Source organism: Python bivittatus, unplaced genomic scaffold (assembly GCF_059951505.1).
Source record: "Python bivittatus isolate LINGU-HERP-01145 unplaced genomic scaffold, Pbiv_v1 ctg000680_np1212, whole genome shotgun sequence".
NCBI lineage: Eukaryota > Metazoa > Chordata > Lepidosauria > Squamata > Pythonidae > Python > Python bivittatus.
Window position 1 is genome coordinate 10337015 of NW_028277095.1, and position 15964 is coordinate 10352978.

At 52.8% G+C, this 15964-nt stretch overlaps 4 protein-coding genes across 15 annotated transcripts in view; 2 read left to right on the top strand and 2 right to left on the bottom strand.

The window, feature by feature from the left end:
- FHIP2B (FHF complex subunit HOOK interacting protein 2B) overlaps positions 1-4193 on the top strand; it is a 16330-nt gene extending 12137 nt beyond the window's left edge. The window contains exons 13-17 of one of the 3 annotated variants that reach the window (XM_088152000.1): positions 237-327; positions 1647-1754; positions 2119-2259; positions 2462-2565; positions 3036-4193. In XM_088152000.1, coding sequence (XP_088008126.1) covers positions 237-327; positions 1647-1754; positions 2119-2259; positions 2462-2565; positions 3036-3174 — 583 coding nt within the window. In that variant the 3' untranslated portion in view covers positions 3175-4193. Of the gene's footprint in view, positions 1-236; positions 328-1646; positions 1791-2118; positions 2260-2461; positions 2566-3035 lie in introns of all 3 variants that reach the window. The other 2 variants (XM_088151999.1, XM_088152001.1) reach the window with 2 other exon arrangements.
- Positions 4194-4320: 127 nt separating this feature from the next.
- NUDT18 (nudix hydrolase 18) lies at positions 4321-6493 on the bottom strand. The gene is made up of 3 exons (XM_088152013.1): positions 6270-6493; positions 5962-6175; positions 4321-5249 (listed from the first exon to the last, which is right to left on the bottom strand). Exons 1-3 carry the CDS (start codon positions 6414-6416, stop codon positions 4648-4650), a joined length of 963 nt encoding a protein of 320 aa, XP_088008139.1. The 5' UTR covers positions 6417-6493; the 3' UTR covers positions 4321-4647.
- Positions 6494-6577: 84 nt separating this feature from the next.
- Positions 6578-13419, bottom strand: REEP4 (receptor accessory protein 4). Of its 3 annotated transcripts, XM_088152017.1 has the most exons (8): positions 13344-13419; positions 13009-13081; positions 12650-12726; positions 10965-11085; positions 10331-10444; positions 9394-9526; positions 7299-7471; positions 6578-7187 (listed from the first exon to the last, which is right to left on the bottom strand). In XM_088152017.1, the coding sequence occupies exons 1-8, from the start codon at positions 13373-13375 to the stop codon at positions 7128-7130; spliced, it is 783 nt and encodes a 260-aa protein (XP_088008143.1). In that variant the 5' UTR covers positions 13376-13419; the 3' UTR covers positions 6578-7127. The 3 variants fall into 3 exon arrangements, with proteins under 3 accessions (XP_088008143.1, XP_088008142.1, XP_088008140.1); XM_088152016.1 differs by lacking the exon at positions 13344-13419 and having other exon boundaries at positions 10343-10444; positions 13009-13333; XM_088152014.1 differs by lacking the exon at positions 13344-13419 and having other exon boundaries at positions 13009-13333.
- SFTPB (surfactant protein B) overlaps positions 12705-15964 on the top strand; it is a 32987-nt gene continuing 29727 nt past the window's right edge. For 2 of the 8 annotated variants that reach the window (XM_088152006.1, XM_088152007.1), the window contains exon 1: positions 13468-14426. Coding sequence is in view for 2 of the 8 variants with exons in the window: in XM_088152010.1 (XP_088008136.1) it covers positions 15120-15126 (7 nt within the window). In the remaining 6 variants the exon portion in view is untranslated. Of the gene's footprint in view, positions 12832-13463; positions 14427-15028; positions 15127-15964 lie in introns of those variants that run through there. The other 6 variants (XM_088152008.1, XM_007434540.4, XM_088152010.1 and 3 more) reach the window with 5 other exon arrangements.

Below are 15964 nucleotides of genomic sequence, written 5' to 3' on the forward strand. Positions count from 1 at the left end.
ACCCTGGAGATTTTATTCAGGAGGGAAATGAATATAGGTGCAGGATCACCCAACAAGGGACCCAAAGCAAGCCACCTTTAGGAGAGTTTGGGGTATGGTGGGAACATAGCCAAGGTTGAAGTGGGCAGCTCTGCTTAGCCAGAAAGGATGAAGTGTGAGTAAGCAGGGAGCATGGGGTCTGCAGAGCTCAGACTCCAGCTAGCCCTAACCTGTACTTCCTGTTTTTTTTCCCCCAGCTTCCTTTGCCTAGTACCAGGTGAGGTGAAGACCTCACCTTATTTGGAGGAGGCAGGATATGACACTTATGTGCACGATGCTAAAGTGCTGGTGAGTCCTTTGATACCCTTCCCATGCTGCATCCTAAACAAGAAATTGGTTTATTTTTCTGAACTCCAGTGGGCCAATGTTAACTGGAATGATCAGTGTCCTTTCCAACGATAGAAATATCACTGTGTCCCCTGGTCCCTCTCTTGTACCGGCCTCTTTTTTAAATGGCGCCTGGTGCAGCACACTGTTAAAAAGGGAGGATGTGTGTGTTGCAACAGCCAAGGGTTCTGAAGGAAATGAATTTTCTAGACCCTTTCCAGTAGACCTTCAGGCCTGGGCATGAAACAGAAACATAATTGGTCATCCTCTTCATTGACCTTTGCCAGGCCCTGGAGGGAGGGCGCCCTCTGGTGGCATTCAGTTCCACTGACTACTGAGGAGTAGCTGCAAAGGGTGGGGACCAGAGGCACTGTCTTGCAATGGTTTGGCTCGCTCTTGTCAGTATTCGTAGTCTAGCTGGTGTGGGGTGCTGCAGGGCTCAGTCCTCCCCCTGGGTAATTTAACATCTGTGCGAACCGCTGGGAGAGGTTACCTGTTATCTGTCAGGGGTTGAGGTGCCCTTGGTAAGCTGAAGCTACTCACCTATGGACTGTCACTCCAGGTTGAGCCAGGGATGCCGTGGAAGTCTTGGTGCCTGGAGGCCGCCAGGACAAGATCAGGGTAAATCCCAGCAAGTCAGTTCTGGCTCTGGGACTACTGAGCCCTTGGGCTACGAGGTTTCGCTGCAAGGAGCACCTCTGCAACTTCAGGGCCTTCATAGATCTCCAGCTGTGCTGAAGCAGAGGGTGGGAACTGGGGCCGCCTCTGCCCAGCTCTGGCTGGGGTGCCAGTTGTGAGCTTACCTGGATCAGGGAGACTTGACTGCTGCAGCACACACTAGACGGGGCTGCCTTGGAAGCTTCCCTTGGTCCATCTGCCCACTGGAGGTGGCAGATTTAGCCCCATGATGCCTAATGTTGCAGTCACTGAGCGGGTCGCCCATTTGCTTCCAGGTCTAGTTCAAAGTGTTGGTTCTTAGGTTTCTGCAGGACTCTTTCCCAGCAAGATTTGACCTGGGATTCCCAAAGGTTCCCTCCTCATGTGAAGTAAATGGAGTCGCAGGGAGTCGTTTCCTCCTTTGCGGGTCACCTAAAACCTGGGTGTTTCATTGAGTGTTTGGCACCTAACGGTGTGGTGGCTGTTAGGCGGTTTTGGTATTTGCACTCCTTGTTTTTGTCAGTCTCTTCAAGTCCTATGGAAATGGGCAACATATAAAACCTTGTGATAAGTGAATAAACATCCAGACTAGCGATGATCCAACCAGTTCTCTCATCTGACAGTTTCAAGAATGTTGTGCGAATGTTGTGCACTGGAAGTGGCCCCAGGTTCAGCTGCCCCAGAAGAGCAGTCCTGCAAGACCCCAGTTTTATGAGGGCCGTTTCCTGCAGGTACTCTTTGATCGGCTGGCCCAGATCTTACACCAGGTAGGATCCTAAGGGAAGCAGACTGGGAGAGCATCCTCAGGCTCCAATATGGAGGCTTCCCTCTGGAGATAGCAAGGCAGTGTCCCCAATTTGTTGCAGGAAGGCAGCTTCAAGGAAAAGGGGTCCTGGAACATTCCAGGCCTCTCTTCTTGCCCTTTTATAGTTGAGGAACATGGTGCAGCGCAACCATTGTTGTGGGTGTGTGTCACAGGCGGTGACTTCCTTCTGCTCCCTTTTCTTCTGGGTGGTTGATGGAGTCCTGCTGCTGCTCAGCCAGCGGCAGGTTGTGGATGAAACCCTGTGTCTTTTCTCTCCCCCTCAATGGCAGCCCTATGCAGTGAACCTGCAGGTGACGTCACTGCTGTCTCGCTTGGCCCTCTTCCCTCACCCTCATCTCCATGAGTATCTACTGGACCCCTACCTCCCACTGGCCCCTGGCTGCAGGACCCTCTTCTCGGTGCTGATCAGGGTAACATTTAGCCTGTGACGTGGGGACAAGCACAGGGTGGGGAACTTTGTCACTGAGTTTACGGCGGAGCCATGAGCTTCTGCAGAGAAGTCAAGGAGTGCCCAGCCACCTCCTCTCCAGCTGCTGCTGCTGCTGCTGCTGCTGCTGCTGCTGCTGCTGCACTCCCTGCACCGCCTTGTTCACCCTCTCTCTTTCCTGCCAGGTGATTGGCAGCCTGATGCAGATTGCCCATCGGATCACAGACTTCCCCACCAACTTGCTACTGGTCCGGAGAAAGCTAATGGGGCTGGTGCTGGAGGAGCAACTGTAAGTGGGCTGGAGAGAGGAGCGCTGCTGTTTCTTTAGTTTGTCTCAGAGGTCAGCTTCTGTTCAGCAACTTGGCTGAGCACCTTCAGGCCCCAATTGTTCTTGTCGTCTTCTGGAGTCCTGGCTCCCTGAGACAAAGCTCTCCATGTGGTGTACAGAGACTATTACAGCATTGTGGCCCAGAGAACAGCTGGGGTCAGTCTAGCCCTGCCATTATCTTGATGGAAGCAGCTGTTCTCCAATAGCAGTGACCTGCCTTGGAGAAAGCGTGTAGAGCCTGAGACCTCTGGTTGCAAATTTGAGAGCAGTAATAATAATCAGGTGGTCCTTACGTTTGCTGTCAGCAGCTTTTCCTATGTAGAGGCCTTTATAAACTTTATCTAGAATCGGCGGGGGGGGGGGGCAGGGAGAGGGCAGCTGACAAGAAGAGGACAACTATCTTTTTTGTCTTGCATCCAATCTCCTTATAGGATTGGCCACCAGATGCTCTTGGAGGGGGTGATTGTGCTGGAGGAATTCTGCAAAGAGCTGGCTGCCATCGTCTTTGTCAAGTCTGTGCTCAAGGGCCCTGCTGGACAGAGTCAGCAGTGTGCCCCTTCACCCAGCTGAAAGGTCTGGGTCTCTGACACATTGGCTCCCATGTCTCTCTGGGGCTTTCACCTATAAATGAAAGAGCAGCACCATAGGCGACTTCCTGTGTGTAGAGAAAAGCAGCAGTCACCTCCTTGCTTTTGGTATAAAAGTGGCTCCGCATGAGGAGGAGTCAAGGCAGGGACAGTGGGATAAGAAGCAATTGGTTGCTTCATCAGCAGCCCCAGTGCAGCTCCCCTTACCTGAGCAAAGCAAGATAGATTCTCACTTGTGCCCCTTGATTGTGCTGTGATTTTGGTGAGCTAGCCTGCCTGCCTTCTGATGCATGACCCAGCTTGCCAGCCCTGGCCTTGTCATTCTTCTGGAAGAGGAGCCTAATATCCTGGAGGTCTTCTTGGCATCTTCCTCAAGAACAAAAAAATCCAGATAAAGCGTCTGGACTGCTATCTTCTACAATTATTGGCAAGGTGGGGCTATTTTCAGCTTGTTTTAGCCATTGGGATTAAATCATGGAGATCCCTGTAAAAGTTTTCCATGGTGCTTGGAGTTTGGGATCTGCTGCTATAAACTATGCCTCCTTTCATGTTCTCTGCTGCTCCTATTACAACTGTGGTCATCTCTAAGTGCAACACAAAGCCCAGGCCAACAGGGGAAGGCTCCGAAGACTCCTGGCCATAGCTTGCACTTATTTCTCTTGGACTGTCCAGCCAAGTGACCCTCTTCTCTTTTCTGCGCCCACTTAACCTTTCTGGGCATATGTACCCAAGGTGAAGGTTCTGTGCTGGTATCTGTTTTTTTGCAATGTCTTCCATCACAGTGTTAAGACTAACCCTGCCCATTCTACCTGACCCCTAGTTGCCTTTTTTTGAACCAGGAGTTTGCTGTCATGAGATAATGGAAACCCACACCATCTCATTCCTCGGAGGGTGTCCCAAGTCAATGAATATGTCTGGATGTGTTTTTCGATCTTTGCATATTGCCTAGGGCTTTGCAGTGACTTGATCTTAGGCCTGAAATAAATAGTGAACAAAAGGAAACCTGCCTTCGCTATCTTTGCTCCAAGACTGCTTGGAGCCCCTGGAGGAAAGATGGGATATGCATCTAATGAATAAATGTTCTGGGAACCTTTTGTCACCTTCTCCCTGCAGATTAACACAGCAAAGCCACAAGGAAACAAGCATTTTTATTAACTACGCTGGGCATAAGCTTGGCTGGCCACTACTGCAAGCAGCTGTAAATGTACCATGACCCTTCCTGCCCACCTTGCTTTCTGCAGTGGTGGGAAGCATTGCATCATCTGGAAAAGGGGTATTGTGGACCCACGCTGTATTCTGTGACATCGGGGTACTCCCAGCAGGGCTTTGGGATAAAAGGCTCCTCTCTTGAGATTGCTGGGTCCTGTCATCACTGCTTCCTCCTTGACCAGAACTTGGGTCAAGAGGAGGTGGCTTCGATTTCTGCTCTGCTGGCACAGCCCTTGGCTGGCAAAATCTAACTCTGAATGGGGATAAAGGAAGAGGTATTAAGCCTTTGGAGGATCTTGCTCTTCAGAGCTGCATCTTCCACTTTCCACCAGGTGAAAGCTGGATCCTGTAATGCTGGTGGTCCCTGCTCCGGTGAGCTGCTGCCTCCAATCGTGGCTACCACATTGAAGCAGATGCCATCATTTTGCCCTGGCTCCTTGCCAAGGTGCTGCAGGCCAAGCAAGCCCTGGGGATTGACAGCCACCTTGGACTGGGCCATGCATTTCTGGAGAAGCTGCTGCATGGCCACCAGGAGCCTGCTGCCCAGCTTTGGGGGATCCAGGCTGCTCGTCGCCATGGGGAGGTGTGGGGCTCCTGCTGTTCCCAGGAGCACCCATACACCATCGCTGCTGCCAGCAAAGACAAGCAGGAATCGCTGGCAAACTGAAGCACACGGCAGCTCCACAGGCAGAATCGGAGGATGGCGGGGGCTGGCTTGATACTGTAGAGCCAGGTCCATTAAGGGCAGGATGTCTCGTGAACGGAGTGGAAGAGCTGGCGTCTCTCGGTCCCACCACAGGGCCTGCAGGGACTCTGCGTCTGCCTGCTGCAGGCTTTTGAGGGCACCACCTAGAGAAAGCAACATCAGAGCTAGGTGGCTAAATCGGGCACAGGTGTGTATGTGGTGGGTGGCGCTGGCGTGGTTTGTTTCAAGGACCGGGCTGGAGAGAATTGGTGCGGATCTGGAACACAAACTGAGATTGTGTTTTTAGTAGCATGGCCTGAAATACGCAGATAAGGCTAGAGAGAAATCAGCGGCAGGGTTCTGCAGGCACGCAAAAAGTTTCTCTTAGGCTGGATTAACAGGGGCAAAGCACAAATGGGATGGATTTATAGCAAAGCTAAAGCAGCATCAGAGAAAGCATGCCAAGCTTTATTGAGCTAAGGAGAAAAAAAAAATCCTAGGCTAGAATTTGAGAGAGTCATTCTTGAAATAGGGAGCATTTTTAGGAAGCATCCCCCAAGGACTTGAAGGGGCAAATCGCTTCTTAAGGGGTACCAGCTGGGAGAAGAAAGTTAATTACTGTTGAAAGGGCACAAAAGCATCGAGTGCCAAGCAGGCGCTTTTCAACCTAGGACCCATCCCAGCAGGCGCTCTTCAAAATCCCCGGTGCCCCTTTCCCCGAAATTAAGGCGAGCAGCGGCACACCCCCCACCGACCAGGAGGGGACGGCCCTTCCCTTCCGCGCGCCACTCCCCGGCGAACCAGCTCCAAGCCACCTTCGGTTTCAGCCGATTCAGCGCGCGCCCCCCCCCCGCGACCCGCGTCGGGCGCGCCCACCGGTGGGCCGGGCGAGGAAGACGAAGCGGATCCAGCTGGGCCCCCGCTCCTCCACCGCCAACAGCGTGAGCGGCCGGCACTGCAGCCCCGTCTCCTCCTGCACCTCCCGCCGCAGGGCCTCCACGACGGTCTCGCGGGGCTCCATCCGGCCGGCCGGCAGGTACCACGTCTCGTAGCACTCGGGCTTGGCCTCCTGCATCACCAGCACCTCGTTCTGCGCGCGCGCGAGAGAGAGAGAGAGAGAGAGGGAGGGAGTGGTTGTCAGCGGGCGGCCCGGGGGGGGCGGCGCGGCGCGGCGCGCGGCGCACCTTCTCGTTGAGTAACACCGCCATCACCACGTAGCAGACGTTCCCTCGCAGGCGCGCCGGCTCGGGGGTGCCCAAGTCATAGTCGCCCGCGGCGGGCACTGGCCAGCCCTTGCCGCTCAGCAGCGCCTCCAGCTCCTGCGTAGCCATCCCGCCGCCCCGAGATCGTTAGGACGGCCCGAGCGCGGCGCCTGCGCGGCCGTTCCACTGCCGGGACGTCACGGCCGGCCACGCCCCTGCCCCGTCTCCAACCCGCGGGGCGAGTGGTTGCGCGGGCGCGGTTCTTCCCACTGAGCGGCAGGAGGCGGCCCCAAGAGAAACGCGTTTATTGAAAGACTAAAATTACAAAGGCGCCTGGCACAGCAAGAGCCCGACTCTGCGTCTTCACTGGCAGGAGAGGAGCAAAGCGAAGTGCGACCCCGCAGGAGGGCGAGGAAGCACAAAACCAGCGTGTCCTTTCTTTGGCTTCTGCTTTACGGCAGGGACCCGGGACCCGCAGCACCACAGGGATGCTCCGGGCTGAGAGGACCAATGGGGCTCAAGAGATGCCCAGCTAATGGCTCCTAGTGTTGCATCAGTTCAGGCACCGTGCCTCAGGCTGGAGACTCAGAACACCCACATCAAAAGGCAGCACCAAAACAGGGAAGAAGGCTGTCGCTCAATGCGGTCCAGAGTTAACTTGCATGATGCTCAGTCGTGGTCCCCAAGGCAGCCAGAGATGCCAGTCATTCTCCTCCACAGCCAGAACTCAACAGTATGTTGGGTCGATTTGGCTGTGGAAAAATAAAAAGAGGTGCCAGACCTGAAGCCTCACCCCCAAGCAGCTCAGGGAGTTGGCAGCCACGCCTCTCTGCAGGAAGCCTAGCTGTCTTGATCTGGTGTCTTCTTCCGGAGACGACTTCGCACCCCCCGAGTAGAACCCTGCCAAAAGAATGAACCAACCAGTGCTTGGAGAAGAGGCGAGGAGTTGTCCCTCCTCTCTGGTCATAGCAGGTCAGGTGTTCCCCGCAGACTCGCAACTGTCCTCTTTACCTCTTTAGCTGGTGGCTTCTTTTTCACCTGGCGAAGGCTTTGGCTCCTTGCCAATGGCTTAGGGAGAGGGAGGTCCTGGCAGCAGCCTCCCGAAGTGGCAGACAGTTCAGAGTCTGACCAGTAGTTCTCCTCGTTGCTATCAGAACCCAGTGGCTGCATCACTGGCCTGCGCCCTACACAACAAACAGGTTGAAGGAAGACTCAGAAAGCACCCTATTGAATCTTTATCACCACATGTCCAGAGTGAAGCTGGATGCATGGCACCCCTAACTTGATAACGGATTGTGTAATCCGCAGTGAATAAAACTGAGGTTAGGGTTGGGGAAAAATGCACATACTGCTTACTTTCAGCAAGACCCCTGCACTGAGACAATACCAAAGAAACCAGGCTATGGCTGAACACATGTCTGAACTAGTACCTCCAAATAGAGAGGGAGCAATTTTTTAAAAATCTGGCTTACCTGACATTTGAGATCTCTCATCCCTTTTGACTGGAAAAAGAAACTGCAAAACTTAGGTTGGATTTTTGATTAAAAGCAAAGTATTTGGTGCAGAATTTGCCCCCACCTTAAGGAACTCAGAGTAACACTTCAGTCTCAAAGACACCCCAGAAATCAGGCTGGGCTGAAGGAATGTAATTTGATTTGGGCACTGCCCAACTCCAGAGCAACTCTAGCCGGCTCACAATATAAAGCAGAGTACAGATGCAGTAACAAATAAATAACAGAAATGGCAGTTTGGACATCAAAACAAAAACAAAAAACAGTAGTCACCTCTAACAAGAGGGGCTTCATCCACCCTACCCCAAGGCCTGGGAGAACAGCCAGGTCTTTAAGGTGTTCTGGAACACCATCAGGGTGGGAGCTGTCTGATCTCAAGGTGGGGACTTCATTCCAGAAACAGGTACTGTGACAGAGGTGGTGTGTTTCCTGAGTCCCAAAATATGACAGTTTGATCAAGGGGACCTGGAACATACCCAGTCTGTTGGCTCTTACTGGCCAGGCAGAAAGTGCAGGAGATAGGCAGTCCCTGAAATAAACAGGCCCCGTGCCATGTAGGGTTTTATAGGTGATAACCAGCACCTTAAATTGCACCCAGAAGCAAACTGGCAACCGGTGCAACTTGTGAAGCAGGGGTGTTGTGGGCATGCCAAAGCAGGCCCACCATTGCTCACACCACTGCATTCTGGAGCAGTTGAGTGGTTTTCAAGGGCAGCCCCATGTATAGCACACTGCAATTGTTGAGCTGTGAGGTAACAACGGTGTGAGAGACTGGAGGGCCACCCAATCCAGGAAGGGGTACAACTTGTACTCCAGATGAAACTCTGCAAAGGCTCTCTGACTGCAGCTACCATTTGCTCTTTGAGTAGGAGTTGAGAGTCCAAGAAGACCCCCAGGCTGTGCACCACTCCTGAATGGGGAAATGCAACCCCATCTAGGAGTAAAGATGGAAGATCTGCAGACTTAGGTGGTCTCAACAGCCACTCAGTCTTGGTAGGACTGAGTCAGAATCAGTTTCTCCCCATCCAGCCTTTCACAGCTTCCATCCTTTGGCCTGCCAGTGCTTCCCAGTAAATTACACACATGCAGTTTTGGACATGTATCTCAAGACTGAAAGCCACAGCAGAAGTGACAAATATCTACAGAAGGATTCCTATTACACAGGAATTCCCTCCCTCATCTGAAGTCTCGACCCTACAGTTCCACAATAGCAGGGCAAGAACTGCATGTGTGGCCTTCACAATCCATTGAACTGGCTATAACATTTGACCAACTGATGGGCTGGGTTCACACTAAATGGATTACCTCACAATGATATTGTCGGCATAGCCTGCGATGCCTGAACATAGGATGGTTTAAAGGGATAATCTGGTTCATAGAACATGCTAAGGCACAAAATGCAGAGCTACAAGCTACCCAATGCCATGTTAAGGTTATTTAATACCTTAAATACCGTGGTATTTGAACCTAACCTTGGAGGAATTTAAAAAAAACCATCTATGGTTTTACCTCTTAAGGCAATTTGTCACAGTGGAGAACTTACTGCTTCTTTCCTAGAGACCTAGCATCCCACAGCTCCACAATGGTTTCCTTACCAATTGGTCGTCGGCAGACCTCCTGTTCCTCCAGGTAGAGGGGACCTGAATAATGCACCGTGGCTGTTTCTGAGATGAAACGCAAGTCCTGATTGCTGAAGCTGTGCAAACGCCCTGCCAGGGCACCTTGGCTCTAACCAGGAGACAAGAGGGGGAAAAGGGTGGGCAAGACCAATTGTTTGCTCTCCCTGAATCAAGGAAGGGGTTGTTCCAGAAACAGCATTTCAGAGGAGAAAGACCCTTCAGTCAGCACACAGTTCCTGACACTTAACCCACACTGCATGTATGAGAAGCCCATATGAGCTGGAGGAGGAAATGTGGTAGAGAACGGAGAAGAGGTGAATTAGTTTAAAAAAAAAAAAAGCTGGCAGATTAGGGGATTCACCAGAAGCATGAAGAGGCAAGATGGCCTGTCTTAGAAATGCAAAAACCTCCGTTGGTGGGATCTCCTCAAGGGCCAGAAAGGAAGCTGTATTCCAGGTAAGGTGCCAGCCTGTTCCAGAGTGGGAACCAGCCTGCGCTCAGAGGTATAAGCTTAATTAATTAATTAATCCTAAGTCACACTGCCAGCAGGATTTGGGAGACAACACCCAACATTTTCCACCCATGCGGGGGATGGGGCGGGAGGTATCAGTAAGTGGCTTCTCTATTGGTATTCTCAACTGTGGTATTTATTTATTTACAAGCTGCAAAAAGGGCATGGAATCCTGGAGGAAAACAGCCCGAATGCCTGGTTACCAAAGGCAATTTGGGGGTGAGAAACCTGTGACCGCAGGAAGGAATATACCAGGATAGTCTGCACAGCCCACAATTCTTCTTCTGCCTATGAGGACAGTGGCAGCCCCTCTCTTCCTCAGTCACCTCCACTGCTCAAGGCTCAAACTATCCTCCAGACCAGTCCCACCAAGAGATCAGAACAAAGGAAACATGAGGTTACTTTTGCGGCCACCTGGACAGCTGCTGCGGCTGCCACGTTGATGCTCTTCTTCCCAAAGCTCACAAGAGTCTTGTAGCCACGCTCTTTAGCTTGGAGGATGAAGTGGTCAATTTCCTGCAGGAATTTACAATTCACAGGATCAGGAGAGGGGCACCAAAGAAACCATTCCCTCCACACGTTCCCCACAACTCCTGCCACAAGGTGAGAAAGTGCTCCCCACCTGCAGGAAGGGGGGGGGGAGTAGGAGGTCTGGCACCAAAAAACCCACTCCTCCTTTTCTCTCCCTCCTGCTTCTTGTTATGGGTGTCAGGGAGATAGCTACTTCTGTGCCAGTGGCGTGATCACTACAGAGATTGAAAGACTGCCAGAAGACGCCCAAATCTTCTGCTGCCTGTATCTGTTCCCAAAGGAGGCCTCCTCCCAGCTCTGACTCCCTATTCTGCCTTGCTGGTGAACACAGGCAACCCATTCTAAGCCAGCCCAATTTCATGCAGGCTCAGCCCTTTAAAGACAGAGTTGAGAAATGCTCTGTGTTACTTTGGTTGAAAAAAAGGTGGATGACAAGTCAAAGGTCTCAACAGGCACCTGCTACCTGGTCTCCAAAGACAGTGGCTTGGACCAGGAGGATCATTACCTTTTCTTTGCTGGACAATGTGGGATGCACAAACTTGCGGTACAGCAGGCTGGCCCCTCTCGTGTAAGGAGACAGGAGCCACACCACAAAGGCCATCTTGATCTCATAGTAGAAGGGAAACCTGCAACCGAAAAGACAACCATGGAGCCATCAGCATCCAACAGGTTGCCTGTTTGACTTCTATAGGGGCTGGCCTGGCAAGCTGCTGAACCAAGAGGGCTGTTTTCAGAGCCAAGGAGGATTAGAAGAAGGCCTTTCCTGTGAACCCAGAGACGATCAGGGAAGGAAAGGGAGCCCAGCACTCCTTTGCCAACCCTGAGAGTTATACAAAAACAGATTCACTGACTGTCTGCAGCCATTTCAGTTATTACAGGTAGTCCTTGGCCTACGTTCAGTGACCACTGGAAACTACGACAGCACTGAACGAATGGTGGTTACAACTGGTCCTTGGAGTTCTGACTGTCCCAGCACCCTCATGGTCACCTGATTGCAATCTGGGCACTTAGCAACCAGTTCACACATTTTATTTACTTATGCAATTTCTATAGCCGCCCATCTCAATCCAAGTGACTTACAACCAGTTGCAGTGCCCCGCAATCACGTGATCGCCATTTGCAACCTTCCCTGCTGGCTTCCCCAGAAAGTCAGTGGGGAAGCCAGCAGGGAAGGTCTGAAGTCGCTGGGGTAAGTCTCCCCCACCTGTGCACCCTCCCTCAGCCACTCATGCATCCCCGCATGTCCTCCTCAACCCTTGCTGCATCTCCCTCAGGCACCCCCTCGCACAATCAGCTAGCAAAAGAAGTTGCTGTTTTGACCCTGGCCCAGTCAAGTAATCTCTCCCAAGCAAGAAAAGGCAGAACAAGGCCAATGCACCCCAGCATCCCCCTGATGGATTCACTGCAAAGACCATCCCCTGGCTGAATCTGCCACACCAACAAGGAGGGTGGGATCCCATCTGCCTCTAAACATGCTCAGAACCAGTTAAAATGGTCTCAGCTCCGCCCAGAAAACTCACTGGCTCCTTTACCACATCACGTTAAGCAATAACATGTTGACTTAGGACTTAGGGTGGTAACTCAGCCAGCTGTGGCTTACTCAGCTAAGCTGGCTTTTTTTGCCTCAGCCTCATTTACCTAAAAAGGTTACTGCAAGCATAAACTGGGAAACTCTTGAAAGGAGAGCACAGATGTAATGAATTTTTTATTACGGCATACTTGGATCTGTCACGATTTCTGTCAAAAACAATATGGAATACAACAGCTACAGCAGCATCCAGCTGCATTATCCATTATCTATCCTGGTGGCCAAATAATTCTGGTTGCAGGCCAAGCAAGACAGAGCAGGAGGAGCAACAAAAAGCTAACCATTAGTTTGAGTCACCCATGGAGTAGATGTTAAGAAAGGGCAAGCCATTTGTTGGAAAAACATGGGGCCAAAGCCTGTTCCCTCCCCTCAAACGCAGAGGAAGACTGGCGACTTTCCAGCAGGCCTGTGCAAGGACCCGGACAGTAATTGGGGGGAGGGGTGCGCAAAGCACACACCGCCACGGGACTTTAGGGTGCTGCCAGCCTTGGGCCGCGTGAGCGCTCCTTTTGGCTTGGGAGTTCGAACGGCTGTGCAGTCCTCGCCTCGCCCGCCCGCCCGCCCGCCTGCGGAAGACATCCTGGAGCCGAGAAGTCACTCACCAGGACACGAAGACATCCGCGACGGCCTCCGTGGCCATGAAGAGGGCAAACACGATCCAGTACATCATCCAGCGCACCTGAGGAGAGGTCAGAGCGGGCGTCACCAGGCCCAGGACCGCCGGGGCTGGAGCCGGGCCCCGAAGGGACGAGCGCGGCCCAGCCCCCAACCCCGTCCCGGGACGGTGAGAAACAGGGAGGGGCCCCGAGCGGAAAGGACCCCGAAGGCCTCGGGCGCCCGCGCGGCCTTCCGAGTCGGAGGGAGGCCCGGCTGGGGGAGGCGCCCCCCCGCGCTCGGGCGCCCACGGGAGGCCCGCTGTCCGGCACCCAGAGGCAGACAGCGAGGCCGGGCTCCCACTCACGTACGCCCGGACGTCCTTGCTCCTCACGGCCTTGTAGGAGGCGTAGGCCGGGTAGAGCGTCCCCAGCAGCAGCCTGCAACGGAAGGGCGGCGTGAGGCAGGCCGGCCAGCCTCGGTACGCGCCGGCCAGCAGCGCCAGGCAGGCCCGCCGCCCGGAGCGCGTCGCCGCGGCCTTCAGAGGGCCCAGGACCATGGCCGGCCGAGGGACTGAGCGAGGCCGGGCGGCTTCTCCCGCGGCGGCGCCCGGGAGCCGCCCCCGCCCGCCCCGCCGCGGGACCGGCCCGCCCGGCCCCGCCAGCAGCTCGGGCGCGGCGCCGCCCCTGCCCCTGGACTCACTGCACGGCGCGGCTCAGCGCCCGGGCCACCATCTCGGACCGCCGCGCTCCAACCGCCCGCGCTCGCCGCCATTGGCCGCCCTTCGCCCCGCCCGCCCCGTGCCCGGCCAATCGGACGCCCAGTCCCGGCGGCCGCGCCCGTCGCTCTTCGGCGGCTCCTGCGCCAGGGGCTTTCTCCGCCGCTCGCCCAGCCTCTCGAGCCGGCCGCGCTCCTCTCCCTGCGTCCCCCCGGCATCCCCCGGCCCGGTGCCTCCGGGGAGAACTCCGGGCCGGTGCGCGCGAGGCTCCGCGCGTCCGCTTCTCTTCTCCGCGGCGCCGGTGCTCCCCGCTCACGCTTCCTCGGGGCCTGGCTCTGGCCTCCGGAGCGGTCCCGGGCAGCCCGACGCTGATCTGCGCGGGCAGAGACGCGCCGAGCCCCGCGGCTGCGCTGCCGCGTCCCCGGCGGCGGCTGTTTCTGGACCGCTGGTGCCTCCAAGAGGACCGCTTCGTCGTCGGGGCGCGTTTAATGCTCCACCGCAAGGCCAGGCCGGTCCCAAGAGGGGAGGCTGCTCTGCGAAGGTCCATACTTATCATGTCGGTTTGATTTACTGCACACCTTGGTGTCTCACCTAGAAGGAGATCGTGTTAAAAGAGTTTCAACCTTTTTGCTGGGAAGGGCAGGCTGAATTCTCAGGATAGCACGGATTTTGAGTTTATCCCAGATTCTCTGAGGAATAGAAATGTTCAATTGGAACCAAAGGCCCATCTAAACCAGCTTCCTGGATCTTGCAATAGTCAATAGATGCCCCAAAGAATCTTCTCAAATAGGTCACGAGTACAAGAACATCCCCTTTTTTGTGTGTTCTCTCCAGTAATCTGAGTTTTCCAGAGATTGGTTTAATTTGTTCTGGAAATTTTGCTTTATTAGTGATATGGGACTTCCAGTCAAGACAGCTCTGCAGTCAGATGGCTACTAGCCTCCTCCTATAATTTATATCCTGGTAATTGTTTGCTATGGTAATTGCCACTCTCGGAACCAGAAAGTGGTGATTATGAAGCATTTGATCATTAGAGAGGACTTGCTTGTTACCCGTCTGGTCAGCAGGTAAGAAAATTCTACCACCACTCACTAAAATGGCAATGTCAGCAGCTCCTGTGATCTGATGGCTGATCTTCAAATGAGAGCAGATATAAAAGCTACTAAGAGAGCCAGTATGTTGTAGTGGTTAAGGCATCAAACTAGAACCAGGAAACTCTGAGTTCTAGTCCCACCTTAGGCACAAAGCCAGTTGGCTGACCTTGGGCCAGTCCCTCAGTCCAAGGAAGAAGAAAGGACAAACCGCTTCCAGAAATCTCCAGACAGTCGCCAAGAGTCCATACAGACTCAAAGGCCAAAAAAAAAAAAAAAAAAGCTATTAAAGATACTGATAATACAGTAAATTCCCAGATGAATGTAGCAGACAACTGAATATTAATTGGAATATCATGTGAAGTCAGTAGTCACAACTAGAATTAGTTTACTACTAAGATTCTTCAGGATGCAATCACATCTCTGGAATCTCACTCTTTCTTAGTCTACATCACTGGAATCCCAGAGGAAGCTAGGAAAAGCAGGCCAATTTGTGGCAGTAGTGGCTTTGTCTGGAGATCATCAGCTCAGTACTCAGGGAGCCCCTCATGCTACAACTTGTTTTTGTTTTTGTACAGCTGATAAGCCCTGCTGGGCATTTATTGTGAAGTCCTTAGTTTTGCTCTGAAAAATGAAGTCTTACAGAAGACTCAATCTAATCTTCTCTAAATGAATGGTAAGATTAAAACATTGCTATTACGTTTTTCCTTGATTCTGCTAAAAAGGCTCAACAACACAAGTTGTTCAATAACACAAGTAACAATATCAGAAAATCTTCATCAGATTTCTGGCTATGTTTGTTTTGAAATTAGAAGGTACTCAGAAACCATTTCATAATCACACGGAAGCAGAATATTTTCTTAACCTGCTGTTTTTAAATTTGATTTTAATCTGTCTCGGTGGCAGCATTGCTTGGCAGGAGCCAACATGTGTTTATCAATAATAACTCTCATCAAATTAACCTGATCTTTTTAATAGAAGGGCCAATGTAATTGATCAGAAAAAGCAGTAGTCATAATATACCTTGACTTCAGCAAAGCATTAGACAAGCTCCCATGAAATTTAATTGTGAACACAGCAAAAAGTGGATTGCACTATGCTACCGTTAGATGGATCCAGAGCTGGTCATGCCCAACACCACCAGATCTGGCAAAATGGACATTCCTCTAATAGGATGCAGGAGGCCTGCCTTCTCTGTTCTGGTGCCAGACTCTCCCTGACATTCACATGGCCCCGGCCAACTGCCTGGGAGGCTGTGAATACCCCTCAGATGCAGGGGCAGGATATCTTGGCCATGCAGTCTAGTAGTTGTGAGATGCCAATGGAGGCGAATATGTGTAGCTCAGGGTTGAATTGTGGAGTCTTGGGGTTCTCTGAGCTTGGTTCTTTTCCTGCAAACATTTCATTACCCAGCTAGGTAACATCTTCAGTGCTGGCATGGGAAGGGGCTTGCTCTCTGTTTATATACTCTTGCGTGCCCTGCCAGTGCTGGTGGGGGTGGGGGCTTTGTTTCG